The sequence below is a fragment of the Fragaria vesca genome, linkage group LG2 (assembly GCF_000184155.1).
Source record: "Fragaria vesca subsp. vesca linkage group LG2, FraVesHawaii_1.0, whole genome shotgun sequence".
Taxonomy (NCBI): Eukaryota; Viridiplantae; Streptophyta; class Magnoliopsida; order Rosales; family Rosaceae; genus Fragaria; species Fragaria vesca.
The window spans coordinates 26,863,850-26,879,823 of record NC_020492.1 but is presented as its reverse complement, the minus strand read 5'-3'; the positions used below and the strand labels follow the sequence as shown (position 1 = coordinate 26,879,823).

The following is a 15,974-nucleotide window of genomic DNA, read 5'->3' as shown; positions in this document are numbered from 1 at the left end:
AAAGAGGGCTGGGAGGCCGAAGGTACGGCTAGAACTACGTAAAAAATAAGCAATTTAATCCTGAACAAAAGGCCAATACACCAGAGGGTTTCTGAGTATATATGATAGGCTGGGAGTTGATTGCCCATCTCCACAACCAGTTTCGGATGCTTCTGAATCTGCCCGAGGCTTCAGGCAATGTGATCTCCAGTGGTGCCACTCTGATCGCAATGGAGCATGATAGAATTCTCATTCCTACATGAAATCACCAAAGGTTAGATCAGAGAAAAGAAGATCGTGAATAGATGACATGAATATGATGAACCCCTAAATTAGGAAGGTAGTACACACTAGGCATGCATTAGAGACGTCACATACTGTAGGAACGAAAAGCAAATGAGGTTGACTAATTCCCATGTCACAAAAGATAAGAGTATCTTTAGTAATTCTAGTCATTTTGAGTTAAATTTTAATCAAATTAGTTAAAATATTATTTTGGCTAGCTACTTTAGAAATGCGGTTGCATCAATGCTATCTATTTTAACTAGCATTACATCAACATTATTTTTCAAATAAAATTAAATAGTTTAAATATATTTATATATCACGTAAAATATCTGAACGGAATGTATTAAATTATAGTTAGCCTCATCTGAATCATCTCGCTCTCTATATTTAGTTAGCGATATAGCTAAAAATCATAATAACTAAACTTTGACTAGTCTGTTGAAGCTCTGAAAATATTAAAAAAACTAAACACACTTTCTAAAATAGTTAAAAGCTAAAAGCTAAAATAGAGAATTCACTAAAGTTGCTCTAAAAGATAAAAAATTATATGTAGCAGAAATTTGAAAGCTAAAAGCTAAAATAAAGAATCTACTAAAGTTGCTCTAAAGATAAAAAATCATATGTAGCAGAAATTTGAACACCTAGTTATCCAGGTAACAGAAATTTGGAAGAGTGTAACTCTAAATACCAAGAAATGTCCGTTAGCATATATTAGTTTCTGCATTCTTTCAATTCACAGGCAAAGGAGTAGAGAATTGGACAATTACCATCGCACGTCATATTTCCTTGCGGTTGATCAAAATCGCAATCTTCCCCAGTGTCTCTCTGGCAACGTTGTTCTAGTAAAGAACAACCAGAGATGAACAAATGAGAAAGGGAAGTGGGTAGCCCTTCATCTGGAGTTGTCTACCTTGATGTGCACTAGTAGTTGTCTTGTCTCTTGAGTAGCCTTGGGGGCATTCTATGCATGAAGAAGATTAACGTCAATTCATTCAATGGTGCCAGATTAAGAGACACTTTAATAAAAGATTACGAATGTCCCATTTGGGTAGGCATGGGTTGGCATTTTGACAATGTTAATTTCGTGGTTTTGATTCATACTACTACTAATTAAGAAGAGACGTTTTAGTTGTGTATGAGATAATCATCATTCACTTCTCTCTCTCTCACACACATATTTGGTGACCCTAACAAACTATCATATATTCTCTTATTGAGTTCCTAATTTTCTTGCAGTATTGTAGACTCCTAGTTCATCTCCTAGTGGTCTTATGTGATGGGGCATCGATAGGTCAGGTATTTCTGTATTTGGATGAAAATTTACTTAATATGGCATGTTCTTGAGTTTTGATATTTCTCACAATATATATACAGGACCTGATATAACAGGGTCTTCTAATGAGGGATCCCTATTTTAAGCCATTTATAGGGATATGGCATTACACCAACTTCCCGATTATAATTTTACATCTCCACCGTTCATATCTTAGGTCTATATGAGTAGATCACCTCTACAAAATTTCATATGATTTGGTGATCGTTAAAGCTTTCAAAAGTTCAATTTAGTTTTAATGACCTTCAACGGTTTTAGTTTGACATAAGCTGGACCGTTCAAAATCATTAAAACTAAATCAAACTCTTGAAAGTCCTAACGATCACCAAATCATATGAAATTTTGTATAGGTGATCTACTCATATAGACCTAAGATATGAACGGTGAAGATGTAAAAATTCAATTGGGAAGTGGTGTAATGCCCTATCCCTAAAAATTGGCCAAAAATAGGGATCCCTCAATGGAAGGGGGTTGCCCTATATATATATATATAGGGTGGTTAATAAATACGGAGAAACTAGAAAAGTTATGAGTATGAACTATGAAGAGTATAGGGAAGAATAATTCTTTAGTAAATGAAAGGATAAAAGGAACTCGCAATAAAGACTTTAAATATGTACAACATTGAACAATAAAGTTGTAATGCGTATTAAAATGATGAATTGATGTCAATGTCAAACAAGCAACTCAATCAAACTAGACAAAGAAATTGTGCATAACTATACTATCGGAAATTCTTCAATGCACTGAGGTGGAAGTGAAAGTAATTAAAATGAAATATCAGCCGTTTATATGATCAGCCCATTACACGACACTAACTTCAATATTAAACGTTGTTAACAATTGAAATCATGGTTAATGTTAAGAACTGAAACCAAAGTATTAAATCACTTGTGTCCTATGCTCGTCAAGATGACGTTGTTTTTGTCCGATTAGATTATTCGACGAGATGGAATCGCCGATCCAATACATTTGCAGAGCTCGGCGGCGATGGAGATGAGCCTTGGTTGCCATGGTTCAATCTGAATCTAGTGGTGGACTGGTGGGTTTAGACTTTAGAGAAGAAATGGAAGCGAGGTTTGTGAGACCCAGGAGAACCAATTTTATGGTGGATAGTGAAGATTCAATCATCAAAGTGGAAACTGGTAACCGGTACAAAAATATGAAGAAGAAAATTGAAAAAGGCGGTATTGCTTTCCCAGAACCGATTCATGTGAAATTTGAAATGGGCATAGTTGATTGATGACATTGGAACGGATGTGAGTACGTGATTCCGGTGTTGCTGGAAGCATATATGTTTTCTTGTTTTGCATTAAGGGGTTGTTTGAGAAGGTGAAACAACGTAAAACAGCCATGAGCATATAGCTATGAAAGTATGGTTGTGGTAGTGGTCCGGTGGAGAGCAGATCTGGATTTCTAGATAATTAACCATGGTTCGTTAACTCTGTTAACGCACGTGACTCTAGTAAGTGGCAAATTGGGAATTTGGTGTCAATGGCCTTTTTGGCTGGTGGCAGCAGAGGGATCTTTTGGCGTCCTTGGCTCAATGTCTTTCGAAATATGCCAAAGGCCATCCCTTTCTCATATTTTAATCAAAATGTCAAGTGTCCTAGATTTTCAGACTCTCTTGTCTCTCTATATATATATAAAGCACCTCCCTTTGTTGCTGTGACCACCCTGCCTCTCCGCTCCCAGTCGAAACTAAACTACTCCCCAAGTCTTCATCATCAGCTTTCTCATCTCCCCTCCTCACCAAACCGTCTCACTCCGTAAGCTCTCTCTCTCTCTCTCTCTCTCTCTCTCTATATATATATATTTACTTGTCTATGTAAATTTTGTTTGGGTCAGCAGATTCATGTCATATCGGATCTTTTGAATCTCTGATTTGTTGTTAATGTTTGTAAGTTTAGTTGTTGGTCTCATCAATCTGGTGTTTGCTTTAAAGATCTGGACTTTCTTGTTTTTATTGTCTGATTTTGTGTGAAAATTTCTAGAAGAAAGGATAACAACTTGGGTCATGTTTGGCATACTCAGATGGACAAACACTTTTTATTGTTGGGTTTTAGCTTTGAGAGTGTACTTTGCACCAGCAATATATCAAAGTTTTGGTCTTTAGATGGTTTTAATTGTAAAGATGCATGCTTTGAGCTGAGGGTTTGATTCTGGAAAACCCAAGTTGTAAAATGTGATCTATTTATCTTGTGTGTGTGTGTGTGTTTGTTTTTTTTTTTTTTCTGTGTTCTGATGCTTTGTTTGATTGGACAATCCTGTTGGTGTTCATATGATTAGGTATGGTTTGAGATTTGATGTGCCTTTTTTTTTTTGTCATACTTTTTTGGATTTTTCTTACCATTCAGTTCTTAATCCTGTTTACTGGCTTTTGATGCTTTGGTCAATTGAAGAAATCAAAATGGTTTTCATGTGATTAGCTAAACTGTGAGTTTAGTGCCCATGATGAACTACAGACTTGAAATTTGGATGTTTCCTAACATCCTTTCTGTTGATGGTGATATAATCCCAAACTTCGGTTAAAGCCTATTGTTTTTCTTGATTTTTCAAAGTTTACTGTTAACTTTATCTTTTAAGTAACTGTTATATGGGAGGATGATACAAAGTCAACTGTGGTATTAAGAAATTGATTAATTTAGGGGCCCCTGAATTTAAATGAATTCTTGTTACAAGTACCTTGCTTGAATTTTTGTTGGGATCATGTTGAGTGAAAAATTATCAATCTTCTTCCCCTCCCCTGTGGCAGAGTAACTTCTGGTTTTAGAAAACATCTTATGATATAGTATGGAATAAAGTATCTTAATGGTGGTCAAACAAAATGGAGCCTTGAGTGAAAAGCAGAGAGCCACGAGCTTGCTTCTTTCTCATAGTTCTCCAGACAACAATTGCCTTGGTGTTCCTGAGAGATGGTTTGGTTCCATTATTTCATAAATATTGCATTGCCATACAGGTAAACCTCAGTTGCTGGGACATTATCTTATTCAGTTGGGGTGTTGTATTCGATATCTAAAACTTAACAGGAGATAGTCCCCCTTTATTTCATAATTCCTTGGTTATTGTGAAGTATCTTCAACACATTGTTGATGAATATCTGGACTTGTTAAATTCTTATTGGACAAGAACGTCTATGCGGTGTATTGTGCTTTCCCTCGGTGTTATTGTCGGCTCACTTTTGTGTCTTTTTGAAAGAGATAATGCTGATTATTATTAACCATTTTCATTTTGTGCTTTTGTTCTGGTTTATGTGTACTTTTGGTGGTTAATTTGTTGTGATGGTGGTATGTGGATTCAGGTCTAAGCATGTCAACTATGACGACTGTGAATGTTCCTTCTCGGTGCATGCTCAGAAATGCACCCAAGACTCGATTCACCAGTTCTATCATCAAGTTCTCATCTCCGCTTGGATCTGTGAAGACTCTCTCCAAGTCCTTTGGCTTGAAAGCATCCGCCTCTTCCCGAACATCAATGGCAGCATACAAGGTTAAGCTGATTGGGCCAGACGGGGAGGAGAACGAGTTTGACGCTCCAGATGACTCTTACATCTTGGATTCAGCTGAGAATGCAGGAGTTGAGCTGCCCTATTCTTGCAGGGCTGGGGCATGCTCCACCTGTGCAGGAAAGATGGTAGCAGGTTCTGTTGACCAGTCTGATGGTTCCTTCCTTGATGACAACCAAATGAAGGAGGGTTATTTGCTGACCTGTGTCTCATACCCATCTTCAGACTGTGTGATCCACACTCACAAGGAAAGTGAACTGTATTAGGTACCTGCATTGTTGAATTGAGTAGTATTATGAAGTCTTGGTTTGGTTATTTCCAGGATTTTTATGAATCTCATGTTCTTTCTCTTGGACCTTTCTTCTATTTTATAGTGTTTGTTGTGTGGGCTTCTGTAGCAGTTTAAATATGATACTGTGTCAATTTCACTAGATTGATCCCACCTTCTTAACACATTTAGAGATAAACTTATCGTAATCCTAATGAGGATCGTTTTGACTCTTAAGAGTTCATCCCATCCGAGTTGAAATTGAACCCTAATCACATGTTGGTGACTTGGTCATCTTTAAAGTGTTGAAGCAATTTCAATAAAACAGTGAAAGCTTTAAGTTCAATAGACTTATACAAAGTGATATGCCTTGATGTGTGGTTTCACCTTTTATTATTACAGAACGTATATCTACCGATGTGAAATCAAGCAAAAACACTATTTAGTTATACTAGTTCCAGTTCCTCGTCTATTTCCCTTTTGCATTTCTCTTTTTACAGCCTTTCGCCGCTCTGCATTCTACATCTGATAAGCCATTCTCTAATGCCGTTGTCAGGGTCTCAAAGTAGTTTTTAGTCACTGCAGTCAGTCCAGTTAGCTTTGTTTTGAAGTCTATGAATTCTTGTGACGGGCCAATGGGGCCATCATCTTCTAGGAACGGCTGTACCTCCTTCTCGGCACATTGATGAAGTCTTTCCAAGCTGGACTCTGCCTCACCCTGCAAGTACTCAAAAAATTGCTTCTTAGCAGTGTCATGGTCAGGTAGGTAGTACCCATACGCATAAGTCCATTTCAGCACTCTCCTACATTCAACAATCTGTTCCCAAGCCCCCACTAAAAACTTGACCTCACCCTCACCGGTGCGCTGGTTGTCTCTCACCTGGTCTGTGTTCACAGTCTGCGTTTGATGTAAATCCTCAAGAGCTTTCTGCCTGGAGGATTGATTGCTCTGCCAGCGCTCAAAATAATGTGCGTATTTCTCCAAAGAATTCTTAGCCATCTCTCTTCTCATCTCCTCCTCACTGTAAGCTCCCTCTGCCTTGGCTTTCTCATACTTGTTACATGCATAAAAACCACCCGTTTTATCACCATGTTCCGACCACGGACCAAGGCATAGCCAGCAGAAGTGAAACTTACAAGGCGGTGTGCATACCATGTGCATACAACCCTGGTTTTTCTCAATCGCTCGTTTGCACTTTGGACATGGCTTAGAGTTGGCCAAAATCCAGTTCGTGTTCTCTGCCTCGCTGCTGTTCTTCAAAATCCACTCTTTCACAGTCCTACATTCCACCGGCCTGTGAGGTTCCTCAGTACAGTTCCAGCAAAATGTGTATTTACAGTGGCAACACACATCGTAGTTTCCATCATCACCATAATAACTAATAGCCTTTTCGCAACCTGGAGCAGGACACCACTTGGTGTCCTTGCTACCTTCAATATAAGACCTACGCAGGTAATAAGAGTACTTGCTCTTCTGCTCGTCGGAGCAGAATGTTTCAATCATGTCTCCAGCGATAGCAACACGGCAAGCAGGGTCAGGACATCTCAGCATCAAACACCCCGGACCGTCGGCAATGGATATACCAATGTAGCTTCCCCAGCATTCACAGCAAAAGAGATGGCCACAGCCAGCTGACTTCATCTTCTGGCTTGCACAGGCTTCGAGACAGATCCTACACTTGACTCTTCCGGACTTGTTCGGAGACTCAACGCCCAGTACTGGTCCAGGTGCAGGTAACAGGCCAACAGCTTCTCGGACTTTATCTTCATCTTCAAACCATGCCTGCTTCTCATCTGCCTCAAAGTTCCAGTTATGGTGGAGAAGCACTAGGGTCGAGGCAGCTCTTGATAGAGAAAGCAAGGAGGTTACAGTAGTGATATCTTTCTCCTGGCGGTCCTTTATATCGAAACCACTCAACACCTCGTAGCTATCCCTCTTAGAGATCTTATTATCATCATTCTCCTCAACGTGGTAGTCCTCCTCCGTATATTTATTTTCATATTCGTCGGGATCAAAGTAATATTCGTCGGAATCAGAGTACTGCATCTCATCCTCAGAATCCATAAGAGAAAGCAAGAGGCTATGGTACCCCAGATTTATGTATTATAGTTGAAGTAGTGAAGCACCCTTATAGAAGCATAGGGTTAGGTGATTGTGGCGTTTATAGCAAATCCTTGTAAGCCGAGTCTTCTATTTCATATAGGAAACTGAATCCAAAATCAATCCTAATAAATTAAGAATTCCAATCCTGGACGGGATTTGACCAAAACAAAATTGGTGGAACACGAATAAGCGAAACGAATTAGGAAAGTCCGAGGAGATGCAATGGGAAGGAAATTTTCAAATCAGAAACTATATGACTGTAATCGTGGTATATAATCTTTGTACTACTATGGTAGTATCTTTATGATACAATGATAGTAATTTTTTTATAAGTATATTTATTGTGATAGTATCTTTATGTGTCCGTGTTAGTATCTTTTCAACACAGTGATAATATTTTTTTCATTGTGTGTATTAGTATATTTTCAAGGGGAGAAAATCTTCTGTCTTCAAATTCCCAATCTCCTTCCCTGTACCCTAAGCTCTTGTCTACTGCATAGCTATTTACTGATTTAATATTAGACCATCTCCCACCATAGGCTAAAAAGCCAAATTTAGCCTATGTTTACTCCCATCATAAGCTAAATTACATTTTTCAAGATAAAAAATTTGGCTTGAGCTATTTGGTAAACCAAATTTGGCTTATGAAGTTTGTAAGCTAAAATTAAATGTTATTTTATTCAACTTTACATTTCTCCTTTTAATTTGCACTATCATCAAAATTAAAAATTCGTCACTCACAATCATCGCGAAGATCTCGACGAGATCTTTCATATGAGCTCCATATCGAATATATTTATATAATATTTTTTTTATGAGTAATTATTGATTTAAACAAATATATGAGAAAAGAAAAATAAATGGTTTTACCTTTGGATTTAGCTTATGGTGGGAGTGTTTTTTAAAGCCAAAAGGCTATAAATTTAGCTAAGGATTTAGCTTACGGTGGGAGACTCTGGTAAACTAAAAAAAAGATTTCACAGAATATTCTTGTTTTATAGGTTAAATTTGGCTAAGAATTTAGCCTACCATGAGAGCGTCTAATCTTGGCACCACGCTGAGCTTTGACTTTCTTGTAGGTTCTAGCGACTATGGACGACCAAGAAACAAACTAAATCCCTTACAAGCAAACAATTTTTTTGCTTATTCGAACCCTATACAAACAAGCCCTCCGTGACATTGACGAATGAGCTATGTTGCCAAATGTACATGATGCTGCTTGGATTTCCTTTCTAAAGCTTGAAACCAACTGCCAAAGATTAGAAAAGGGAAGTGAAATCAACACTCTCATTTTCTATTTTTTGTAACTTAAATTTTGTCTTTAGTGATTCAAATTTTGTATTCTTATGAAAATGATGACTAAACATGGAATGTAAGAGTGTTGATTTTAATTTAAAAAGTGTGAATTTCACTTCCCTTAGAAAAATAAGGACTAAACCACGAAAGAAAAACCATGGAAAATGATATGGCCAACTTTCTTACTCCCTAGTCATTCAACAAAAAGGGAAAATGCACATTTAGTACTAATTGTAACCCCTTCATTGCTCATTCTAATAACAATCTTTTCTATGAGCCCATTTGAATGAAAATAAACTTTTTTTTGCCTAAATAACCAAATCTTTACTAAAGTCTTAACAAACTATATTATTTTAAAACTATTTTGCCCCTACCTCTTCAGCATGACAAGACTTGGCTGGAACCTCGGACTCCGGTCACTGGACTCCGATCACCGGAATTTCTCTAATAACCAGCTACTGACCCTCGGTAACCAATTATTGACCAGTTACTAACCCCTAATAACCAGTTATTGACCCCCAGTAACTAGTTACTGACCCCTAGTAACCAGTTACTGACCCCTAATAACCAGTTATTGACCAGTTATTGACACCCAGTAACCAGTTACTGACCCCTAATAACCAGTTATTGACTAGTTACTGACCCCCAGTAATTGAGTTAATCACTGGATTTTGGTCCAGATATTCTTAATAATCAAGTTACTGACCACAATATCAATTTAAAATTAACATCTCAAATTCTAGAAAATCACTATGGTATGTAGACACATAGAATGCTAAGGTAACTTAATTTAACAAAAAATGACAATTAGAATCCACATTCAAAATCCTCAATATAAAACTAAGCAAAAAACAATTACAAGTCCTAAACCTTGAAACTAAACCATCTGTTCAAATCCCTACAATGATACCACTGGAACTAGCTAGTAAAATTTCACACTTACTGAATCATCGATCTCTTCTCCTCATCTCTCTTCCAGTACAAATCCTTCATTCTCGCAGACTTCTTCCCCGGACTCTGACCGAGCAACGCTTCTCCGGCGTCTTCTGATCTCAACGGTAATATCAATGGCTCCATCTCGGTTGTGGACCCTTGAGGTAGCGTCGACGTGAAATGATCTCGGTGCAAAACTTGATCGACCGTGGCGACGACGACGACGAGCTCACTAGACTTGATCGACGTGGACTTTGTCGATGTGACGAGGCAGGGCCGCATCGGCAAAGGAGAGAGAGAGAAGAAAAAGTTTCAGATCGTAGATGAGAGAGAAAGAGAGAGAGAGAGTAGAAAAGAGAGTTTTTAGATATAAGAGATAAGATAAAAGAAGGGTAAAGTCAACATTTTAATTAAAAATTATTGAAATGGGCCGTAAGAAAATATTTTCATTGGATTAGAATTTATAAACCCTGTTTTTGGGTATTTAGGCATTTTACCCAAAAAAAAAAAAATCTTACTCCCTAGTTTCTATTCCATTTTTTGACTTCCATAATTGGAAGTAACTTGTCAAAGCCATGCCACATACTTTCCCACTCAAGTTTCTCCCAAAAGGGAAAGAAGTAAAAAAGTTCCCGTCAGATCCCATGTCGGTAAACGTAAACCAAAATACATGACTGTGCAATACGTAACAAACAACTCGAACTTAAAATATAAAAAAATCCTAAATAAACTACGATAACAACCGGGTAGAGATTCACCACAGTGTAAACGAAAACAGAGCCAGCCACCATCCTCCATTAAAGAAATGCGCAGAGATAGCTTCTTTTTTTTGACACGAACAACAGAGGAGGCTTTATTGCTGTCTGTCCCTATATATATAAAGCCAAACCTCCATTGTTAGGTGGCAAAAGCGATACGCCGGTTGCTGGGATTGCAGGGGAAAGAAGCAGTGGTGGGTGAAGCTGAAGCTCTCTGGAGGCCAAGAAGATCCGATCAGTAATGGCAAGCTTCACCTACACTGTCCTATTCAGAATTATTCTGGTCCTTCTTAGTCTCTCAGGTTCGTTCTTTTGTCAAACCACTTTCCCAAGTTTCATTCTTTCTTCTTCTCCCAGTTTGGTTCCTGAGGAGAAAGTGCAGCAGATCCTAACTACAGCTGAAAGTCTCAGATTTTCCTTCTGGGTCCTCCTAAATTTCATTTCCTCAACTGGGTATTATATACCTCCTTTTTGGCTTTCTTCACCAAAAGAAAAAAAAAGTTAACTCCAAAAATCTGTTTTTTTCATTAACTTTCCTCTTTTGGGGTCAATTCGTTTCAACAAGTCACTGATCTACAATGGGTTTCATAGATTTTCCTCTGTTTTATCAGAAACCAAATCAAATTTTCCATCGTTGCCATCGTCATCTTTGTTTCTGTGATGAAATTAAGTTAATTGGTAGCTAATCAATAGTGGGATTTTCATAGATTTGTTAATGGCATTCACATTAGGATCTGATCTTGTATCTGACTCTCTGTTTTAAACCATGTTCTGTTTCAGATTCAGCTCTGTTCCATGTGCAGAGCTTAAGCTACGGCATCAACTACGGCCAAATCGCCAACAACCTGCCTTCCCCATCCCGAGTAGCGGTGCTCCTCCAGTCCCTCAACGTCAGCAGAGTCAAACTCTACGATGCCGATCCCAACGTCCTCCAAGCCTTCTCCAACTCCGAGGTCGACTTCATCATCGGCCTCGGAAACGAGTTCCTCCCCAACATGACTGACCCTCTCAAGGCCCAGAATTGGATCCAACAACACGTCACCCCTCACCTCCCTCAGACCAAAATCTCCTTCATCCTCGTCGGCAACGAAGTCCTCGGCGGCAACGACACCAAGCTCATGTCGTATCTCCTCACCGCAATGCAATCCGTCTACGCCGCTCTTGTCAACCTCGGCCTTTCCAAAACCGTCACCGTCGTCACCGCGCATTCCCTCAATATTATGGGAAGCTCGTACCCGCCGTCGGCGGGGACTTTCCGGGAAGATCTCGCACAATATATCCAACCACTTCTGAACTTCCACTCACAAATCAATGCCCCTTTTCTCATAAACGCGTATCCTTATTTCGCTTACAAGGATAGTCCTAATGAAGTTCCAATAGAGTACGTGCTTTTTCAGCCAAACTCCGGCATGAATGATTCCGGAACTAATCTTCACTACGATAACATGCTCGATGCTCAGATTGACGCTGTGTACGCCGCAATGAAAGTGATGGGGCACACTGACATAGAAGTTCGGATATCGGAGACAGGGTGGCCATCCAAGGGGGATGAGAATGAAGCCGGAGCCACGCCGGAGAATGCCGGGATTTACAATGGGAATCTGCTGAAGAAAATTGCGGAGAAGAAAGGTACACCAGCCAGGCCTGACATTCCTATTGATACGTACATTTTTGCTCTGTTTAATGAGGACTTGAAGCCCGGTCCGGCGTCGGAGAGGAACTACGGGCTGTTTTATCCGGATGGGACTCCGGTGTATAATATCGGAGTTGATAGTTACCTTCCCACGTTAATCTTTTCGTCAGCAGCTCATGATGTTAATGTAAGTGTAGTGGTTAAGATATTTTGTGGTTTCTGTGGTGAGTTGATATTTGTACTGATGGTTTTGTTTGGATATTTTTGCAGGCTTTGTCCATCTTCAATTTTCTGATATTTCTTACAGTGTACTTATTATGGGAATAGAAGGTCTCATACATTTGTGAAGTTTTGGGAAGCAGGGAGACTGGAGCAACATGAAGAGTTCCTGGAGATTTTTTGGGAAGGCAGAAGGAATTCTGATGAATAGGTTATAGCTTTGATTTTTATACTGTATATGAATCCTTCTTCACATTGATTTTTATTAATTTATATAACAAAAGAAGTCATTATTGATCTACTTACACATTGCTGAACAATAGATGGGAATCAACTTGCATTCTGTTTCATTTGTATCTTCTCGTCTGATTTGCCTGATCTGTTATGTAGAACGTACTATGATTGCATTTACAATCATTTTCAACAAACCAATTCGCTTAAACTCTTCGTGTATAAATATTTGATAACAGTGATCACTAAAGTTGAGTTTATTGAAAAAACTAATCGCATTCTCTACCATTTTCGTTCCAACTCTGTTTACATTATTAGGATAATAAATATTTCACTATCATTAGTGATGAGTGACTGTAAATGTTAGACTTGGATTCTAAGGCGGTTTCTATTCTTTTGTTTTTTCTTCAAAAAATCGATCACGTAACATACCGTATACAAGTGTAAATGCTTTGACGAAAGCTTCCAAATGAATTAGTATATGTGACATAAGAGGCTGTGAAGTTCTGTCCACTTCATACGTGCACCAAGTGGACTTTTAAACACAAGGAAATGAAAATGGTTTACACTTTACAATAAACATTGGCTGGCCTGCGTATCAAATCAAACCCAATTTGATTTGATGAATACAATGTCACATAAATTGTTGTTTACTACGGTAAAGTTAACAAGTCTCCATCGTCTCTATCACTCCACTTGTAATCATGCATATGAATCTTTTCTGGGGAATAAAATTCTTCGAGGCTTCAACTAGACAAAAGTCCAAATTGGGTTCCATCAAGGAAAAAGGAAAACCATTTTATTCCATCTTTCTTTTCTCTCTTGGTCACTCATACTGAACCTTATCGTCACCGGCATTTGCTTTGTCATTTTTGGGGTGTGGACTGTGAACTCTTATCTTAGGAATAGCTACGGCCTCTTTGTCTGCTACTACGGCTAACTCTATCTTCATGCGTTTTATCTGTTTAACGAGCTAGGCCTTGAAGTCACCTAGCTAGCATTCCCATTTCATTTCCCAGTCTGAAATGGAAAAGAAACGTGATCCTTGTAAACAACGATTGGATCGAATTCGACGCAAATATCCGGGGTGCTGTAATTTGGCTTGAGTACTCAAGTTTGACGTGATAGTTCTTTCAATGCTTTGAGATTACTTGCCTTGTTTTACATCAAAGAGCTCGAGACATGTTCAAACTCTAAACGTAGCTTAACTTGCTTAATGTTCAGAGTCTTCAGATTGACCTTGTTTGTCCTCTTTGTCACCCAAGAATGATTATGTAAGTAGCCTTAGGTTAAATGACAAAAGCATATAATGCATGATAAAACCAACAAAAGAAACATGAGTATTTTAGCATCGCAGTTTTCCATACTAAAAACACTAGCTTGTACTTATTATATCTGAATGAAATCAAAAGTTTCCCGCTAGCTTTTTTAATATTGTGTAGAAATACTTTAAATCCCGAAATAGAATATATAGCATGAAGTGTATATCACTAAACTTCTGAAATAGAAATGTTAAGGGAATGGATTTTACGCACCAAGATGCATTTATACCATTAATGTGTAAGTCCTCAAATCGCCGTATATGAAGATCCAATGAAGACCAGTGACCCTAAATTTATTCCTTTCATTTTTATTTTTGATTTGATCAAATTAAGAACTTATAATAAGTGTACCTCTTATTCGATTTTAGGTCCTCACCTCCTGTGTTGGAAACACTTAGGTATTTTTTTTTGTTTCAATTGTGTTAACGGTATTAGAATACATGCATGATCAAAATATTGCATATTAGTTACTCAGTTCACTTGCATTTTGGTACCTAGAAAAATTTTCGCTATTACAAAAGGATGGAGTTTGACCACGTTTGAATTGAATACGAAGTAAAGTTGTATTAAGTCAGATTTTTACAACTCTAGATTGTGATAATGATGGTCAAAAACTGCATGTAGAATACTGAAAGGATGATAAGAAGGTATTTCTTTCTTCCTGTGTAAAAATTCTGTCAACGAAGCAGCCGTAGTGATTATAAACTTCTAATTCCAACGAGCTTAATATAATTTTGAATACTAAAATCTACTAGTATATTGATCCAGTTGACACAAACCCTAAATAAGTCACCAAGTTCACTCCTAATTTCAGTGAAAATGATTGGTCAATATATACAAGTGTTTGATACTGAAAATGGAGGCATTTCTTGGGTGCTTCAGGTTGTCAAGAAAGCAGGCGCAGTGATTAATCCTCTCTAATAAACAAAACAATTCAACCTGAGAATCATGTTTTCAGACTTGATACACACAAATGTAACATCAAGAAAAAGCTTGAGCTACAAATTAAGCGGGGGTTGCTTTCAGACTCGAATTGAAGGGCCATATTAGGGTTTTGCCTTCTAGGATTCTAATCAGCATGGCCCCAAATGTAGGATAAGATTTGAGTATTCGACAGTTGTATACATAGAGGAGGAACCCCACTTATCATGAGAATTATTCAACCATATATAACTGCATATAGTACCTGATCGATCAAATACTCGGTTGTTATATAAACCACATGTTTAATCGAGTAATAAGATATACCCGCTTTGATATATACCACCAAAACTGGTCCTTAATTGACAGCGCGCTTTGTGAGAAATCTGGAGCAGGATATGCATGTATCGAACAAAGACGGGTTTTCTCCATGTGATGCTGTTTAAGGATGTGTTGGTCATTAGAGCTAACCAAATGAAATACTGCATTGTACATGTCAGTATTCTTTCAACTCGTTAAATGTTATTTTGTTGAACATCTATTTTTTTTGGTAAAGAATGCATAATTCATTAATTAAGGGATAAGCTCGATTACAAAGCTTGCAAACGTAAGATTGAAAACTACTAATAACAAAGAGTACGTATGTGTTTTCAACTCAATCAAACTAGCTAGAAAGAGTTCAAAGAGACAAACAACTCACTAATCTATGAACCAGAGACCCTATATCTAAATAAAAAAGTGCAACAATATCAACTAACTTACCACACCCATCACACATGCTTTCTAACATGGTCGTTGTTATAGCCGGCCATAAAACTTGAGAAAGAAAAAATATCTACTGTAGGAAAGGATATTATTTTTCAACAGAAGTTGGATGCCTACACTAAAAATGAGAATAAATGGTGGCAAGAAAAATCAAAGGTGATATCATTAATTAGTATAGTATAGGCTTTTGGTTATCAGTTGAAAAGCTTTTCAAGCAATTCTGGTATTGGAGGACCACAACATTTAACAATGAACATGTTTGAGAAAGAAGAGTCGATGATTTGGTATTTATAGGGGTAAGGTATATGCCCCCCCCTAATATTTTTTTTATTATTAATAAAATAAAAATAAGAGACAGACGGTGGGTTCACAGAAAGTGGCAGACCTTTCTCTTTTGAGATTGAGAGTAAGACTTGTTA

At 37.9% G+C, this 15,974-nt stretch overlaps 3 protein-coding genes across 4 annotated transcripts; 2 read left to right on the top strand and 1 right to left on the bottom strand.

Moving 5' to 3' along the window:
- Positions 1-3,274: 3,274 nt before the first annotated feature.
- LOC101309216 (ferredoxin-3, chloroplastic-like) lies at positions 3,275-5,715 on the top strand. Of its 2 annotated transcripts, XM_004291554.1 has the most exons (3): positions 3,275-3,369; positions 4,356-4,559; positions 4,902-5,715. In XM_004291554.1, exon 3 carries the CDS (start codon positions 4,910-4,912, stop codon positions 5,369-5,371), a length of 462 nt encoding a protein of 153 aa, XP_004291602.1. In that variant the 5' UTR covers positions 3,275-3,369; positions 4,356-4,559; positions 4,902-4,909; the 3' UTR covers positions 5,372-5,715. The 2 variants fall into 2 exon arrangements, with proteins under 2 accessions (XP_004291602.1, XP_004291601.1); XM_004291553.1 differs by lacking the exon at positions 4,356-4,559.
- A 127-nt stretch (positions 5,716-5,842) lies between these two features.
- On the bottom strand, positions 5,843-7,620 carry LOC101303780 (probable E3 ubiquitin-protein ligase ARI8-like). The gene has a single exon (XM_004293020.1). The coding sequence runs from the start codon at positions 7,436-7,438 to the stop codon at positions 5,843-5,845; it is 1,596 nt and encodes a 531-aa protein (XP_004293068.1). The 5' UTR covers positions 7,439-7,620.
- Positions 7,621-10,465: 2,845 nt separating this feature from the next.
- Positions 10,466-12,741, top strand: LOC101308344 (glucan endo-1,3-beta-glucosidase 14-like). Its single transcript, XM_004291550.1, has 3 exons — positions 10,466-10,766; positions 11,245-12,284; positions 12,368-12,741. Exons 1-3 carry the CDS (start codon positions 10,706-10,708, stop codon positions 12,422-12,424), a joined length of 1,158 nt encoding a protein of 385 aa, XP_004291598.1. The 5' UTR covers positions 10,466-10,705; the 3' UTR covers positions 12,425-12,741.
- The last annotated feature ends 3,233 nt before the right edge of the window (positions 12,742-15,974 follow it).